The following is a 16,228-nucleotide window of genomic DNA, read 5'->3' on the forward strand; positions in this document are numbered from 1 at the left end:
CCCGCAGGCCCAGGCACACTTACGTGGAGAGTTTCCTGGTCCAGAAAAGGCCCCCGGGCCACAGCTCTTGGAGCTGCACGGCTCGGCCCAGGTTGCTTTTGATCTGGGCCAGCTGTAAGTCGGACTCGGCGTCCAGCCGCTCGGCGTAGGGCAGCAGCTTGTTGTAGACGATCTCCTTCTGAGGGACGAAGCCCCGCAGGCCCAGCCCGGGACGCCCGCCCGGCTCCGGGGGATCGCCGCCTCCCGCCAGCTCGGCCGGCTCCATGAGCCCAGGGACTCCCCCCGACCCCCTCCCACCCTAACCCTCCCCGGCCCCCACCCCTCTCCGGGCTCCGCCTCCTCCGCGTCGTCGTCTTCCCGCGGCCGCCGGCGGCCCGTCGCCCTCGGCCCGACCGCTGGGCCCCCTCCCCTAGCCGGCGCGCTGCTGGGCCCCGCGCGATCCCCGGTTCGTTGGCGGCGGCAGCGGCCGCTCTGCCCGCCCCGCACTGGCTCCGCTGATGACGCTGCAGCCGCCGGGCCCAGAGGTTCCGGACCGGCCTAAGTCACTTCCGGGGCGGGGCCGCGACGTCGGAGGAGGCGGTGGTGGCGGCAGCCAGAGTCCAGGGGGCAGCGCCTTCCTCGCGGAGGGCCGGGCTTGGCGCCCCCACCCCCAGGCTTCACCGGTTCTGAGCCAGGCTGCCCCACCGGAAGCACAAGGCCGAATTCCAAGCTATTGTCCTGCCTGGCCTGAGGTCGCGCGTCCCCGCGACTGCCCTCTGGAGCCCGTTAGTAGTCGCCGTGGCCTCCGGCAAGAGAGTCGGCCTGGTCCCCCTCGCCAAGTAACCCTTCCTTCTAGGCTACAAGAGGTTATGGAAAAGCCTGATACCCCGTATCCATCCCGTTTGTTCCATACTGAGTTTTTATTCTGTCCCCTTTAAGGCCCCATCTTTCTTGTATTCTGACCGCCATCATTCCAGAGAAAGGAATAGTCATCCATTCAGTAAATACTAATTGAACAGCTGTATTGTGTGAGAGACACTACATTTAGGCTCTTCAGATGGAACGCTTAAGAGCACTTAGTTTCTCCAGGGACTTACAGTCAAGCGGAGAGATAGGAGAGAGAGAGAGACTAATGAATTACAAGACAATGTTCTTAATTGCTAGATAAGTACGGGAAACCTTGGGAACTCTAAGGAGTTCAAACTGGAGGGGTGTCTGGTAGTTTCCTAGAAGTGATACTTAAATTAAGCTGTAAAGATTGAGTGCAAAGTTGGTTAGAAAAAGAGGGAAGAAGAACATAAATTTCACCTGAGAGAAGGGCTCTGAGGCTGCAGGCATGTGTTCTAGGAATCCAAAAAGTTTAGAATGGCTTAAGATTGCTCCCAAGAGAGGGGAGTGGAGAAATGACCCTGAGAAGGAAATGAGAGGGAATTTAGCGCTTTATCCTCAAGACAAGAAACTTCTGAAAGATTTTAAGCCTAGGAGTGGCATGATATAACTTACATTTTTGAAGAATTACTTTGGCTTTGTGTGGAGAATAGATCGGAACAGACAAGATTGGGAACTGGAGGACCCCTTAAGATATGACATAATGATGACCTGGATGTGAATTAAAATTGTTAGAGAGCTATATCGGCAGAATAGCCCGGCTTGGTAGTTGACGGAATGTGAAGAGTGAGAGGGAGGAAACAGGTGATGTCAGATTTCTGGCTTTGAAAGCTGGGTAGATGATGAAGTCCACTGAGCTAGAGAACACAGCAGGAACGGCTTGGCAGGCAGAATGCCTATGGGATGGGTAAGGGTGTTGGCATATGGATGAGGAGGGTGATCTACACTGGAATGTGAATTAGCATAGCAGTGGACAGGAGGGAATGAGATATACAGTATGAAAGGATAGGGCCCTCGACAGGGGTCTAAGGACAACCCCATATTTAAGGATGGACAGAGAAACTAGATTCAGGCTCCTAACTATGTTATGGTGATACCAATTTAGACTCTTCTCCTTTCAAATGATAGTTTTCAAATTGCTGCTTGTGCCTATTTCATCTTAATTACTGGACAATTGTGAATGAAATAATATGGACATGTTCCTGGTTATAGAGCATGTTAGTTTTTTTTAAGGCTAAGAAGATAAAGAGCATGTTTTTAAGTATAATTATCATCATGAAAATGAGATGTTCCAAGGTGAAGATATCAAATCTATTATAGGGATCTTAGTAGACCCCAAATGCACATTTCTCTATTGTCTGCCCAATAAAACTCCTATTTAATAATAAATGATAAACTATAAACAAAAATTTAGCCATTGGTCATTTAGTGATTACTACATGCCAGGAAATATGTTAACTCCTTTTATGTATTTTCCATTTAATTTTCACAGTGACCATATGAAATAGATATATTATTCTTTTCCTTTTATAAATGAAGAAATTGAGCCTTGAAAACATTATTTTCCCCAGACCTACAGCTAGTAGGTGGTCCCCAGCAATGAGAACCTAGATAGTTATTTCTTATCCTAAAGGAAGATATGATATGACTGTTGTAAAAGTTCTTTCTATCAAATATGCCTAATTTACATCCTAACCTGATATGATGTGTATGTGATACAATCAATATTTAGTGGTTTGTGTCTGAATAATTATCGTTTTAATTTCACTTTTTAAATTTTTACAGAGTTTGATCTTTTAATGATAAGCTATGCATACTTCCTCTTCTGTGAATTGTCTGTTCAAATCTTACTGATCTCATAATTATTAATATACACTGTATACATGAGTGAGCATTTGCTTTTAATGCTGTATGCCCCTTTTATAGAAAGTAAAGATATCTTTAATACTAGTAACATCTGTATTACTCTTTATGATTTTTACTTCTTAAGTTCTTAACCTATACTGTAATTTTCTTATGTTTTATGTTAACTTATATTTTCTTATGATTTGATATGGTTGGAATTTTTCAAATTCTTTTTTTTTTAATTTTTAATTTTTTTATTTTAATATTAAAATATTTTTCAGGGCTAGCTGATTCAGCAGGTAAGTTGTTACACCCAATTAGTTCTTTATTAATGCATATGGAATTTATGTAGAAATTTATTAAGTGGTATGAGCTAATACACATATATATTTTACCTCTTCCCAACTCTAACCACTACCACCACCACCAAATAGCTAATCAAATTTTTTAAATTAAATTAAAAAGCCAGGCGGGGTGGGTGGCTGACGCCTGTCATCCTAGCCCTCTGGGAGCCTGAGGGGGGAGGATTGCTCAAAGTCAGGAGTTTGAAACCAGTCTGAGCAAGAGCAAGACCCCATCTCTACTAAAAATAGAAAGAAATTAATTGGCCAACTAAAAAATATATATAGAAAAAATGAGCCAGGCATGGTGTTCCATGCCTATAGTCCCAGCTACTTGGGAGGCTGAGGCAGAAGGATCACTTGAGCCCAGGAGTTTGAGGTTGCTGTGAGCTAGGCTGATGCCATGGCACTCTAGCCCAGGCAACAGTGAGACTCTGTCTCAAAATAATAATAATAATAATTAATTAAATTTAAAAAAATGGACAGAGAAAGGGGAACTAGGCCACAAAGAATACTCACAAGATGAAGTCAGAGAGGTAGGAGGAGTTCTAGAGGAAAGTGGGTATTCCCAAAACCAAACTGTTTGAAATGGAGGAATTGAGCAATCCTGCCAAAGGTGGCTGATAGGTCAGATGAGAGTGTTTATTGGATAAAGAGTTTATTAATAAAGCAGATAAGAACAGTTTGGGATGGAATGGAAATCTGATGACAGTGGCAAAGAACAAATGAGAAGTAAATAAATAGAAGCATCAAATATGAACAACCTTTTTTAAAAAAAATTGGGTGGAGAGAACAGAGGAGAGATAAGGGGGTACTTGGAATAAAAAGAAGAACTTTATGAAGGTGGAACTTTATGAAGAACTTTATGAAATATAAATATTTAAATATTTATATATTTAAATATTTTTAAATATTGGTGAGAGGGAGTCAATGGAGAAACAGGTTAAAGATACATGGGCAAGGATGACAGAGAGTGAGAGAGAATGTGGAGTCAATGGCCTTCAGCAGTAAACCAAACTGTGCTTCCCTTGTCAGAGTAAGAAAGCAGGGAAGGATAGATGCAGATGCAGGAAGATTTATAGATTTGGTGCTAGAAGTAGAAGTTTTTTCTGATGATTTCTATTTTTTTCCTGTAAAACAAGAAAATAATTATGGGGGAAGTGGTGGGTAGATTTGAGGGAATTGGAGATGGCTTAGAGTAGTCTCACAATACAGAAAATTAATTAGAAAAACATTGGAATTGTTTGGCAGTTAAGTCTGAAAGCACGAATTTACTATCATCTGTCTGCACAATTTAGTGATTTTCTCCAATAATGTTTAGCAGCCCAGGATTGCGTGACATACAGGTTAGTATAAATGAATGACAAAGGAGCAAGAGAATGTTATGTATGTTATTGGTGGTGACTGCAATGGTGTTAGTTACCATTTATTGAGCACTTTTCTCTGCCAGTGCTTTGCCTACATTTACTTCATTGAATTCTCTAAATAGTGATCATTGAGTTGAGAATATTTGAAAAAGAGTGGTTAAAGTCTAAGTTGGTTGAAGTCTAAGTGAAGGGAGTAGAGAGTTGATAGGGAGAATGTAGAGAGGTCAAGGGACTTAGATCCTAAGGACAATATGAAAGCATTGGCCTGAACAAGGACTCTCAAAGAACAGGAATGCTTGGATTTAAGATTTCAAAGAAGCAGTTCCAGGCAATGTCAAACTCCCTGGAAGCAGATATCTGAACTTAAAAAATAAAAAAATAAGTATTGGAGCAAAAGAAATGAAGTCTCTTCCTGTTATTCTACATGAAATTTAATAGAAAACACTATTGAAATGCTTCTAGGTGAGAAAATAGGAAGACTTTCACTTTCTTTGGGGGACCTAGTCTGCTCATCAGTGGAGACAATGGGGTTAAGTTTCTCATCTCAGTCCAACTCCCAAGCATTTTTATCTCTTGGAGGTCTGGAGACTCTGCCAAAGGAAAACAGCCCATTATCCTTTTAGCTAGACCCTGAGGGAAATATTGAAGTCTTATCAGACCCCTCAAGGAAGTGGACTATAATTGCTTTTCTTGGAAGACCCAGAAAATATAGTGTCCCTTTGAGGAAAACATTCTGAAGACAGGTTCCTCCTCAAGCTGGAGGAATTGACAGAGATAATTATCAATCAAATATTTATGTCTTTGATGTGTTTATTGGCCTACTACTTGATAATCTACTTACTAGCAGTGAACAAAAATGACAAGTTGTTAATGTCATGTCCTCCCCTAACTTAATTTTCCCTGTATATGACATAGACATCATCATATTCTTTTTTTTTTTAATATTTCCAGAACATTCCTACATACATCATCATATTGGCACTGCAGATATATTGGCAAGTGGATGAATCTCTATTGCCACAAACATAATCTTTAGGAGTATTTGGATTTTATTAGAATGACTCATTCTAATGTAATCAAATATCAAGACTTCTGCTGATTTGTAGATTAAAGGCACAAGAATATTAGATTGGGGAAACTTTGAGGGGTTTTTTTTCCTAATTCCTATATGGTTTTTTTTTTTATTTAATTTAATTAATTTATTTATTTTTTTTGAGACAGGGTCTTGCTATGTTGCCCAGACTGATCTCAAACTCAAACTACTAGGCTCAAGTGATCCTCCCAACTCAGCCTCCTGAGTAGCTGGGATTACAGGTGTCTGCCACTGTGCCTGTTTCCTATATAATTTTTAAATTTTGAATTTTTTATCCAAAAATCCTTCTCATTTAATCATAATATCCACTCCACTTCATTTGGACTAGAGTATATTTGGAGTTTAATCTCTAATAAGGAAGGAATCAGAGCTAAAGGAATGGATTTTTCTATCACTTTACAGTTTTTCTCTTTGTTAGGCATTCTGACATTTCACTAAAATGTAGCTAGGTATAAGCTTTTTATTTTGCAGGGGATTTATGTTTCTTGAATCAAAAGGTTCATATCATTCATAACTTATACAAAAATTTCAGCTTTTCTCTTTTTGCAATTTCTTTGTACTCCTTCTCTCCTTGTAGAATTCCTATTATAATTTGTTGTATCTTCTCATTCTAATATCCATATTCCTTACTTACATTTTGCAAGTCTTTAACCTCATTCTGGTTAAGTGTATCAGAACTATTTCTAGTTCTTCAATTCTTTGTTCATCTGTTTCTGATCTTCTGTTTAACCTAACCATTGAGATTTTCATTTCAATGGCTGTATCATTAATTTTAGGAGTTCTGTTTTATTCTTTTCCAAATCTACCTACTCTATTTTCATTGAGTTTTGTTCTTTATGGTTCCAATAACTTCTTTAATCATTTTAGACATTTAATTATTTTAAACAATCATATTTAGACATGCTTTCTATAATCTCAGATTCTTAGGGGTGCTATTGTGTTTACTAACTTTTGCTCATGGTAGATCACTTAACTTGTGTTTTGTAATTTTCTATATTATGAGATCATCTTTGAAACAGTTTTTTTTTTCTCTGTGAGAATCCCGTGTAACACAGGGCAATCTTTAGGGTTAGCTCACACAGCATCCACAGAAATATCATAGGCCCAGTATCAATCAATATTTAGGCTCATTTTTTCAGCTAGTGTAAATTTATATTTCTATCCTATGCAAATTTCAAGCCTGGGAATTCAACCCTTGGAGAACTCTGTTTTTGTGCAGTTTTTTACCTTCAACTCCCTTGGGTCCAAGCCTTCAACTTTTACCCCTGGGTAGATACTAAAACCCAAGTCATTTGCTGTTTCCTGATCCAGTAACACTACTCCAAAGTTAATCCAGAGTCAGCTCACACACATCATTCTGGCCTTCCTTTCCTCTTTGTTTCTGGCATCTGGAGATTTTCCTGTTGTGTGTGTAAGTTCATCTATGGTTACCATTTATTGTTGTTATGTTTAATATAGCCATTCCTATAGAAGAGGGTTTCTTTTCTCCATTTGCTCAGACTGCCATGTATGAAACTGAAGACTCTTAAGGAATGAAACTCTAACTATAAAATAATAGACATTATTGAGAGCAAAAGGGAATAATTGTGGACAAGTAAGAACCTTCTTAGACTTCTCATCAAATCACATAGGTAATTAGTGAGTGATACCTATGCACCAGGCTATATGGTCATGTGTAGCATGACAATGTTTTGGTCAACAATAGACTGCATATGCAATAGTGGTCCCATAGGATTATAATGCAGCTGAAAAATTCCTACTGCATAGTGATATTCTAGCCATCCTAACTTCCTAGCACAACACACTACTCATGTGTTCGTGGTGATGCTGGTATATACAAACCTATTGTACTGCAAGTCATATAAAACTATAGCACATATAATCATGTACAGTACATAATACTTAATAATAATAAACAACTATGTTACTGGTTTATGTATTTACTATACTGTACTTTTTATATTTATTTTAGAGTGTACTCATTCTACTTATAAAAAGAAAAGTTAACTGTAAAAACAGCCTCAGACAGGTCCCTGAGGAGGTATTCCAGAAGAAGGCATTGTTATCATAGGAGTGACAGCTCCATGCATGTTATTGACCCTGAAGACCTTCCAATGGGACAAGATGTGGAGGTGGAAGACATTGATACTGATGATCCTGACCCCATGTAAGTCCAGGCTAATATGTGTGTTTGTGTCTTAGTTTTTAACAAAAAAGTTCTAAAATTAAACAAAAAATTTTGGCCAAGCACCGTAGCTCATGCCTGTAATCCCAGAACTTTGGGAGACCAAAGCAGGAGGATCATTTGAGGCCAGGAGTTAAAGACCAGCCTGGGCAACATAGTGAGATTCTGTCTCTACAAAAATTTAAAAATTAGCTGGGCATGGTGGTGCATGCCTATAGTCCCCTACTGAGGGTAGGAGGATCACTTGAGCCCAGGAGTTCAAAGCTGCAGTGAGCTATGATCCTGCAACTGCACTCCAGCCTGGGTGACAGACCAAGACCTTGTCTCAAAAATAATAATAATAATAATAACAAATAAAAATAGAGAAAAGCTTATAGCATAACTATATAAAGAAAGAAAATATTTTTGTACAGCTATACAATGTGAATTTTAAGCTAGGTGTTACTACAAAGGAGTCAGAAGTTAAATTTAAAGTTTATAAAGTAAAAACATTACAGTAAGCTAAAGTTAATTTATTATTGAAGAAATAAAATATTTCTTTATAAATTTAGAATAGTCTAGGTATACAGTGTTATAACGTCTACAGTGGTGCACAGTAATGTCCTAGGCCTTCACACTCACTCATCACTCACTCACCTGACTTACCCAGAGAAATTCCAGTCTTGGAAGCCCCATTCACAGTTAGTACCCTATACAGGTGTACCCTTTTATACCTTTCATACCATATTTTTACTGTACCTCTTCCGTGTTTAGATATATTTAGATACACAAATACCATTGTGTTACAGTTGCCTACAGTATTCAGTACAATAACATGCTGTACAGGTTTGTAGCCTAGTAGCATTAGGCTACACCATATAGCCAAGGTGTGCAGTAGACCATACCATCTAGGTTTGTGTAAATATACTCCATGATGTTCTCACAATAAAATCCCCTAACAACGAGTTTCTCAGAACTTATCTTCGTCATTAAGTGATGCATGACTGCATTTATTTAATGATAAAAACAACTTATTATTTACTACTTTTAAAATACCTACTTGATATTTAAATGCTATAATAAAAGAGTTTTTCAGTGCCACTGAAGCTCTTTGTGTTTCTTCTTTTTGACAAGCTATGAATAATGTGGGAGGTGACAGCTTCCCTCATAATCGAATATAGTAAAGAGATGTATTGTATTTTTTAATGGTAGTTGAATAAATTCACAATAGAGTTGGTGAAGTGATAATAATTAATGCACAAAGAGGACGTACTCTCTTTCCACCTACCCTCAGTTTTCATATGTATAAATAGAACAGGCTTTGCTTATTGGCAGAGAATGGAATTGTCTGCATGAATAATTTTAATAGCCAGCAAGACATTTACACTTGATCACATCTGATGCTTGAAATGTCACCATTGCAATCTGTTTCTTTCTTTTTTTTTTTTTTTTTTTTTGAGACAGAGTCTCACTTTGCCACCCTAGATTAAGTGCGGTGGCATCATCATAGCTCACTGCAACCTCAAATTCCTATGCTCAAGCGATCCTCCTGCCTCAAACTTTCCAGTAGCTGGGACTACAGGCCTGTGCCATGACACCCAGGAATTTTTCTATTTTTAGTAGAGTCAGGGTCTCACTCTTGCTCAGGCTAGTCTCGAAAGCCTGAGCTCAAGTGATCCTCCTACCTAGGCCTCCCAGAGTGCTGGGATTACGGACATGAGCCATCTTGCCCGGCTGCAATCTGTTTCTTTATACTAAGCAGAATTTCTTTAGAAATTTATAGACTTATAAGAGGGGTAAGTTTTCCAACCCCTAATTCTCCAGAGTGAATTATATATTTATCAATTCAATAAACATTTATTGAGTACCTCCAGAGTGCCAAGTTAGAGATCATAAGATGAATGAAACAGTACTTGTCCTCAAGGAGTTCGCTTTCTAGTAGATTGACAGACATGTAGAGACAAATTAAAATTGTAACCAAATGTCAGCTGGGATCTCCCTGCATCTTAAGATCTCTAGTTAAAACTAGAGATTCAAACTCCCTTCCACACACTGAAAAATTCAATGCTTTACCCAATATTCCCTTCAGTTTTGAAGGATAGGGGCTTATGCTTTTATGGTCACTCCCAACTTTAAACTTTAGCTTCTATTCTCTGTTGAGTGAAGGCCTTATTGTGAACCTTCTGTTGTCCCTTTTGTGGCACTGCTTCAACCCGAACATGAAACCTGGCTATCGTTCTTAATTTTCACAATTTCTATACAAAAAACCATTCACACAAGGTTGTGTGTATATATGTGTGTGTGTGTGTGTGTGTGTGTGTGTGTGTGTGTGTGTGTGTGTGAGTAAAATGTAAATAGGTTCAGGGGGACAAGGGATTTATATGCTAGAAATACAAGCAACTTAAAATTTAACATAAAATGTTAAAATATTTCTTTTCTTGAAATATCCATTTCTGTGCTCGCTTTGGCAGCACATATGCTAAAATTGAAATGACACAGAGAAGATAATGCATGGCCCCTGCATGAAGATGACACGAAAATTCGTGACACGTTCGTTCCAGAATTTTTTAAATTAATAAAATAAAAATATCCATTTCTGCGTGGTTCCTCTTATTATGAAACTCACTGATGAGTGGGGCAGTCAGACATTAAACATTTTACTGGTATTTTACAGGTATTTAGTTATAATTTTGTTAGATGTTCCTGTTTTTTTTTTTGTTTTTTTTGAGATAGGGTCTCGCTCTGTCACCCAGGCTGGAGTGCAGTGACACAATCGTAGTTCATTGCAGCCTCAAACTCCTGAGCTTACGCAATCCTCCCACTTCAGCCTCCTGAGTAGCTTGGACTATAGGTGTGCACCACCACTCCTGGCTATGTTAGACACTTTAATAGGCTAAAGGATAATCTGACTGTTTAGAGCAGAGAGGCCTCGAAAGATTTCTTTGAGGAAATAGCATTTGCTGAATGAAGACTTGTTTAGAAAGATGATTAAAAATGATCCACCTAGACACACAGTGTGAATGGAGGCTTGAGTTACAGGAAGAATTTGGCTTGTACAAGAAGCTCAGAAATGACCAAAGTACTCAGGAAGGGAGATTAAGGGTGGTAGATAAGGCTGAGGAGGTAAGCAGAGTTAGATCACGTAGGACCTTCTAAACTGGGTTAAGAATTTTGGATTTTATTCTAAAAGGTATTTCAGATAAATGAATGCAATGCTGTGAGTAGTAACCAAATACTTGGTGGAAGCCGAAGAGATGACATTTAGGTCTTCGAGTCTTAAAGTCAAGTGGGTTGGTATATGCCTGGCAGAGGCATCAGTATGTAGAAAGGCCTAAAGTTTTTAGCCAGTCCAGGTAGGCCAAGGAACAATGAGTACAGTGTGGTAGGAGCATAAAAAGTGTGGATCATGGCAAGAGAAGAGATAAGAAGGTAAACTGAGGCCAGATTACAAATGGTCATATGTGCACTGCTAAGCTGCAGGAGGTTTATCCTATAAGTATGGAGGCAGGGACATGACATGAGGAGCCTTGTGGTTTAGAAAGATAATTCTGGGCATCATTATCATTATTATCATCATCATTATAACAAAAATATCAAATATATTGAAAGGGCAACCAGTGATGAGCAGTGAAGGTGTTTTAGAGGTAAATGATAAAGGCAAAGAAAAAAAAAATGCCTTGGTAGTTCACATTAGGAACAAGAGCCAGTTTAAGCTTGACACCAAAACTGGGTGCAGAAATTATAGACGAATCTTATAATTGGAAAATCCATAAATGGAAAAATTCTTAACAAAAATTCTAGAAAATTGAATCCAGAAATATATATATATATATATATAATACATTGAGACCAAGAAGGGTTTATCCCAGGGACGTAGGGCTAGTTCTATGTTAGAAAATCTACCAATAAAATTCACCATATTATTGCGAAAAAAAAAACCAAAAAACTCAACATCTTTTTTTTTTTTTTTTTTTTTTTTTGAGACAGAGTCTTACTCTGTTGCCCAGGCTAGAGTACCTTGGCATCAGTCTGGTTCACAGCAACCTCAAACTCCTGGGCTCAAGCAATCCTCCTGCCTCAGCCTCCCGAGTAGCTGGGACTACAGGCATGAGCCACCACACCCAACTAATTTTTTCTATTTTTAGTTGCCTGGCCAATTTTTTTCTATATTTTAGTAGAGATGGGGGTCTCGTTCTTGCTCAGGCTGATCTCGAACTCCTGACCTCAAGTGATCCTCCTGCCTCAGCCTACCACAGTGCTAGGTTGTTTCGTTTTTTAAAATTAATCTTTTTATTTTGAGATAATTGTGCAGGCACATGTAGTTGTAAGAAATAACACAAAGAGATCCCTTGTACCCTTGACCCAGTTTCCCAAAATTGGCAACATCTTGCAAACCTGTCGTCAAATATCATAATTGGGATATTTATATGATATAGTCAAGATACAGAACAGCTCCATCACTCCAAGGGTCCCTCCTATTGCCATTTATGGCCACATCCACATTCCCCACTTCTCCCTTCTCCTTAACCCCTGGAAATCAATAATCAGTTCCCTATTTTTACAACTTGACATTTCACGACTTACATAAATGGAATCATACAGGTTGTAACCTTTGGGGATTGGCTGTTTTCACTCAGCATAATTCCTTGGAGATTCATCCAAGCTGTGTTCCTTTTTATTGCTGAATAAAATGAATGAATATCATTCTCTGATATGGATGTACCACAGTTTGTTTAACCATTTGCTGATTAAAGGGACATCTGGGTTGTTTGTGGCTATTCCAAATAAACCTCCTAAGAACATTCATTGGTTGGTTTTTCTGTAAACACAAGTTTTAGTTTCTCTGGCATAAATGCCCAGGGGTGCAACTGCTGTGTCAAATGGTAGTTGCATGTTTCATTTTGTAAATAAAAAATCACCAAACTGTTTTCTAGAGTGGCTATATCATTTTACATTCTCTCCAGCAGGGTACGAGTAATCCAGTTTCTCTGCCAATATTTAGTGTTGTCACTACTTTTTATTTTAACCATTCTGATTAAGAGTGCAGTGATTTCACTGTGGATTTAATTTGCACTTCCCTAATGGCTAATGATGTTGAACATGTTTTCATGTGCTTATCTGCCACTTTTATATCCCCTTTGGTGAAATATCTGCTCATGTTTTTTTGTTTGTTTGGTTGGTTGTTTTGTTTCTTTTTTTTGAAACAGAGTGTCACTCTGTTGCCGGGGCTAGAGAGCCATAGTGTCAGCCTCGCTCATAGCAACCTCAAACTCCTGGGCTCAAGTGATCCTCCTGCCTCAGCCTCCAGAGTAGCTGGGACTACAGGCGTGTGTCACCACACCTAGCTAATTTTTTTTATTTTTAGTAGAGATGGGATCTCGTTCTTGCTCAGGTTGTTCTCCAACTCCTGAGCTCGAGTGATCCGCCCGCCTTGGCCTCCCAGAGTGCTCAGATTACAGGCCACCACGCCTGGCCTAGATAGCAATATTCCAAACCCAGTCATTTCATTTCCGTCATTACTCAAACATGCAGTGGAAAGACTATCAGGCCCACTGGCACCATCCACTAAAATAATCCACTGTGAGCCAATACACTAATAAAAAGACATATCTGTCAAGAGCAAAAAGTAAGTTTTGTAGACAGTTCTTTTTTATTTATTTATTTTCTTAAATTTTATTTTTCTTAATTCTTTTATTTAATTTATTTTCTTCCTTTTTGCTTGTCCATTCTCTCTCTAATGTAGACAGTTCTTAAGTCATACATTCTAAGTATGTATTACATAGTAATACAAAGAATATATTTGCCCAATTTTGCTAGGGTGGGGTCCTACTAAAAATACAACTAATTTATTTATTCAGAACACTTGTATTAATAGTAATGGACCTCTGTAATTGTTTCTGGCTGCCCATCATTTGAACCCATTTGCTAAATTTGGGAAATCTCCCATTAATTAGGTCTTTGTGGGAAGTTGGTTTCTCCCTCTAACTTCAGAAGCCTAAGGGTGAAATTCACCCTCTACTACTGTCCTAACAGCTTTGTGATCCAGATTTGGCAACCATATACTTTGAATATTGAGCAAGCGATGCCAAGATGAAGGGATGATGAATGATACCCATCGGCAGCGGCTCTGGTATCGGCAGTTTGGCAACATGGCTGTGTTTATGTGAGCAGTGGCCACCTGTGTGGCCACTATGTCAAATAGTAGAGGTGGCATATGTTGGTGGCAGCAGCAGCATCTTCATCAGTTTGTTTCTCCCTCCCCCACTCCCTCAGTTCCAGCCCACCATCTGAGAATGTTTCTCATCATTTCTCACCAATTCTGTGAGTTACCTGAGATTTTTCAATAAACTCATCTTCCATTTATCTTCAGTAAACTCATGTTAGCCAGAGTTCGTTGCCGACAATCAAGATAGTTGACATATCACGGACCCTGGCTTTCAGCAAATCAGTCTAAAGCAGTAGTTTAGATAGCTCCTACCCCCAGAGTTTCTGATTCAGTAGGTCTGGGATGGGGCCTGAGCATTTGCATTTCTTACAAGTTCCCAAGTAATGCTGATACTGCTGGTCAAGGGGCCACATTTGATCTTTATCAAGAATGGTGTGATTTTATAGTTTTTTCTCAAACAACTGAATGGTGTTCCATTGTATGAATATACCACAGTTTACTTATCCAGTCATCATCTGTTGATGGACATTTTGGTTGTTTCTAGTTTCTGGATATTACAGATAAAGCTTCTGTGAATATTTGTACAAGATTTTGTATGGACATATGTTTCATTTTCTCTTGGGTAAATACCTAGAAGTAGAATGGCTGGATCATATGATAGGTATATGTGTAACCTTTAAGGAAATTGCAAGCTGTTTTCCAAATTGGTTATACTATGTTACATTTTTACTGACAGTGTATAAGAGTTCCAGTTGCTCCACATCCTCGCCTACACTTGGTATGGTCAGTCTTTTGAAATTTTAGACATTGTAGTGGGAGTATAATAGTACCTCATTTGGTTTTAATTTGCATTTTCCTAATGACTAATAATGATGAGCATCTTTTTGAGCGTTTATTTAGTTATCTATATATCTTTTTGTTATTGTTGATGGAATCTTGCTATGCTGCCCAGACTTAACTCAAACTCCTGGGCTCAAGCAATCCTCCTGCCTCAGCCTCCCGAATAGCTGGGACTACAGGCATGTGCCATTGCACCCAGCTAGTATCTATATGTCTTTTTTGATGAAATGTCTATTAAAGTCTTTGTCTTATTGGCCGGGCGCGGTGGCTCACGCCTGTAATCCTAGCACTCTGGGAGGCCAAGGCGGGCGGAGTGCTCCAAGTCAGGAGTTCGAAACCAGCCTGAGCAAGAGCAAGACCAAGACCCAGTCTCTACTATAAATAGAAAGAAATTAATTGGCCAACTAATATATACAGAAAAAATTAGCCGGGCATGGTGGTGCATGCCTGTAGTCCCAGCTACTGGGAGGCTGAGGCAGTAGGATCGCTTGAGTCCAGAAGTTTGAGGTTGCTGAGAGCTAGCCTGATGCCACGGCACTCACTCTACCCTGGGCAACAAAGCGAGACTCTGTCTCAAAAAAAAAAAAGTCTTTGTCTTCTTTTGGGGGGCTTATTTGCTTTTTCATTATTGAGCCAAAGCGGGCAGATCGTTTGAGCTCAGGAATTCAAAACCAACCTGAGCAAGAGCAAGACCCCATCTCTACTATAAATAGAAAGAAATTAATTGGCCAACTAATATATATAGAAAAAATTAGCCAGGCATGGTGGCGCATGCCTGTAGTCCCAGATACTCGGGAGGCTGAGGGAGGAGGATTGCTTGAGCCCAGGAGTTTGAGGTTGCTGTGAGCTAAGCTGACGCCATGGTACTCACTCTAGCCTGGGCAACAAAGTGAGACTCTGTCTCAAAAAAAAAAAAAAAGAACTTCATTAGTTTTCCTCATAGCCTCTTTTAATTGCTTGATATTCAAATTATTTTTTTTGAAGCATATTCCTTTTCTATTTTCTCTGCTTCTATTGTTAACTGGTATAATTGCAGAGCCTTACTTGCCAACAACATTGTGTATAATTTGAAGAGTTTTTATATCACTTTCATCAACTTCATGAAATCTTATACCTATTGCAAAATATGCAGTTTCATTCTTTTTGCATTGGATTGATACTTTTGGATGTTCATCACAATCTCAAAATTCAAGCCAATGTCAATAATGTTACTTGAAGAGCAACTAGGTAACATAAGGTGGGGAAAATAAGTGCTAGTGTTTTACATAGAAAAACATTCAAGTAGAGACTCATTATATAAATTATATATTCATTAGAGAATATTTTTTTGTTATTATGACTTTTGCTTCCATATGCTAGCAGACTTGTGTAATAAAATATTCAAAAATAAGATCCTAAAGAGATGGCCCCTTCCTCCCTTAATATCTTATCTCGTGTCTTGATTCCATCCACTCACCCTGCTCAGATACTCTGATCTTCTCTTAATTTTATTTTTTTTTTTGAGACAGAGTCTCACTTTGTTGCCCAGGCTAGAGTGAGTGCCCT

The 16,228-nt window shown here is 39.0% G+C and overlaps 1 protein-coding gene, 1 long non-coding RNA gene and 1 other non-coding gene across 4 annotated transcripts in view; 2 read left to right on the top strand and 1 right to left on the bottom strand.

Moving 5' to 3' along the window:
- PSME4 (proteasome activator subunit 4) overlaps positions 1 to 474 on the bottom strand; it is a 109,440-nt gene extending 108,966 nt beyond the window's left edge. The window contains exon 1 of one of the 2 annotated variants that reach the window (XR_012918559.1): positions 24 to 278. Coding sequence is in view for 1 of the 2 variants with exons in the window: in XM_012777791.2 (XP_012633245.1) it covers positions 24 to 265 (242 nt within the window). In the remaining variant the exon portion in view is untranslated. Of the gene's footprint in view, positions 1 to 23 lie in introns of both variants that reach the window. The other variant, XM_012777791.2, reaches the window with a different exon arrangement.
- Positions 475 to 575: 101 nt separating this feature from the next.
- The window catches only part of LOC142869960 (uncharacterized), a 54,031-nt gene continuing 38,378 nt past the window's right edge, over positions 576 to 16,228 (top strand). The window contains exons 1-2 of the long non-coding RNA XR_012918488.1: positions 576 to 764; positions 7,486 to 7,680. This is a non-coding gene — a long non-coding RNA (uncharacterized LOC142869960). The remainder of the gene's footprint in view (positions 765 to 7,485; positions 7,681 to 16,228) is intronic.
- Positions 10,133 to 10,244, top strand: LOC142870302 (U6 spliceosomal RNA). Its single transcript, XR_012918730.1, has one exon. It is a non-coding gene; the product is annotated as a U6 spliceosomal RNA (small nuclear RNA).

The sequence above is a fragment of the Microcebus murinus genome, chromosome 3 (genome assembly GCF_040939455.1).
Source record: "Microcebus murinus isolate Inina chromosome 3, M.murinus_Inina_mat1.0, whole genome shotgun sequence".
Lineage (NCBI taxonomy): Eukaryota > Metazoa > Chordata > Mammalia > Primates > Cheirogaleidae > Microcebus > Microcebus murinus.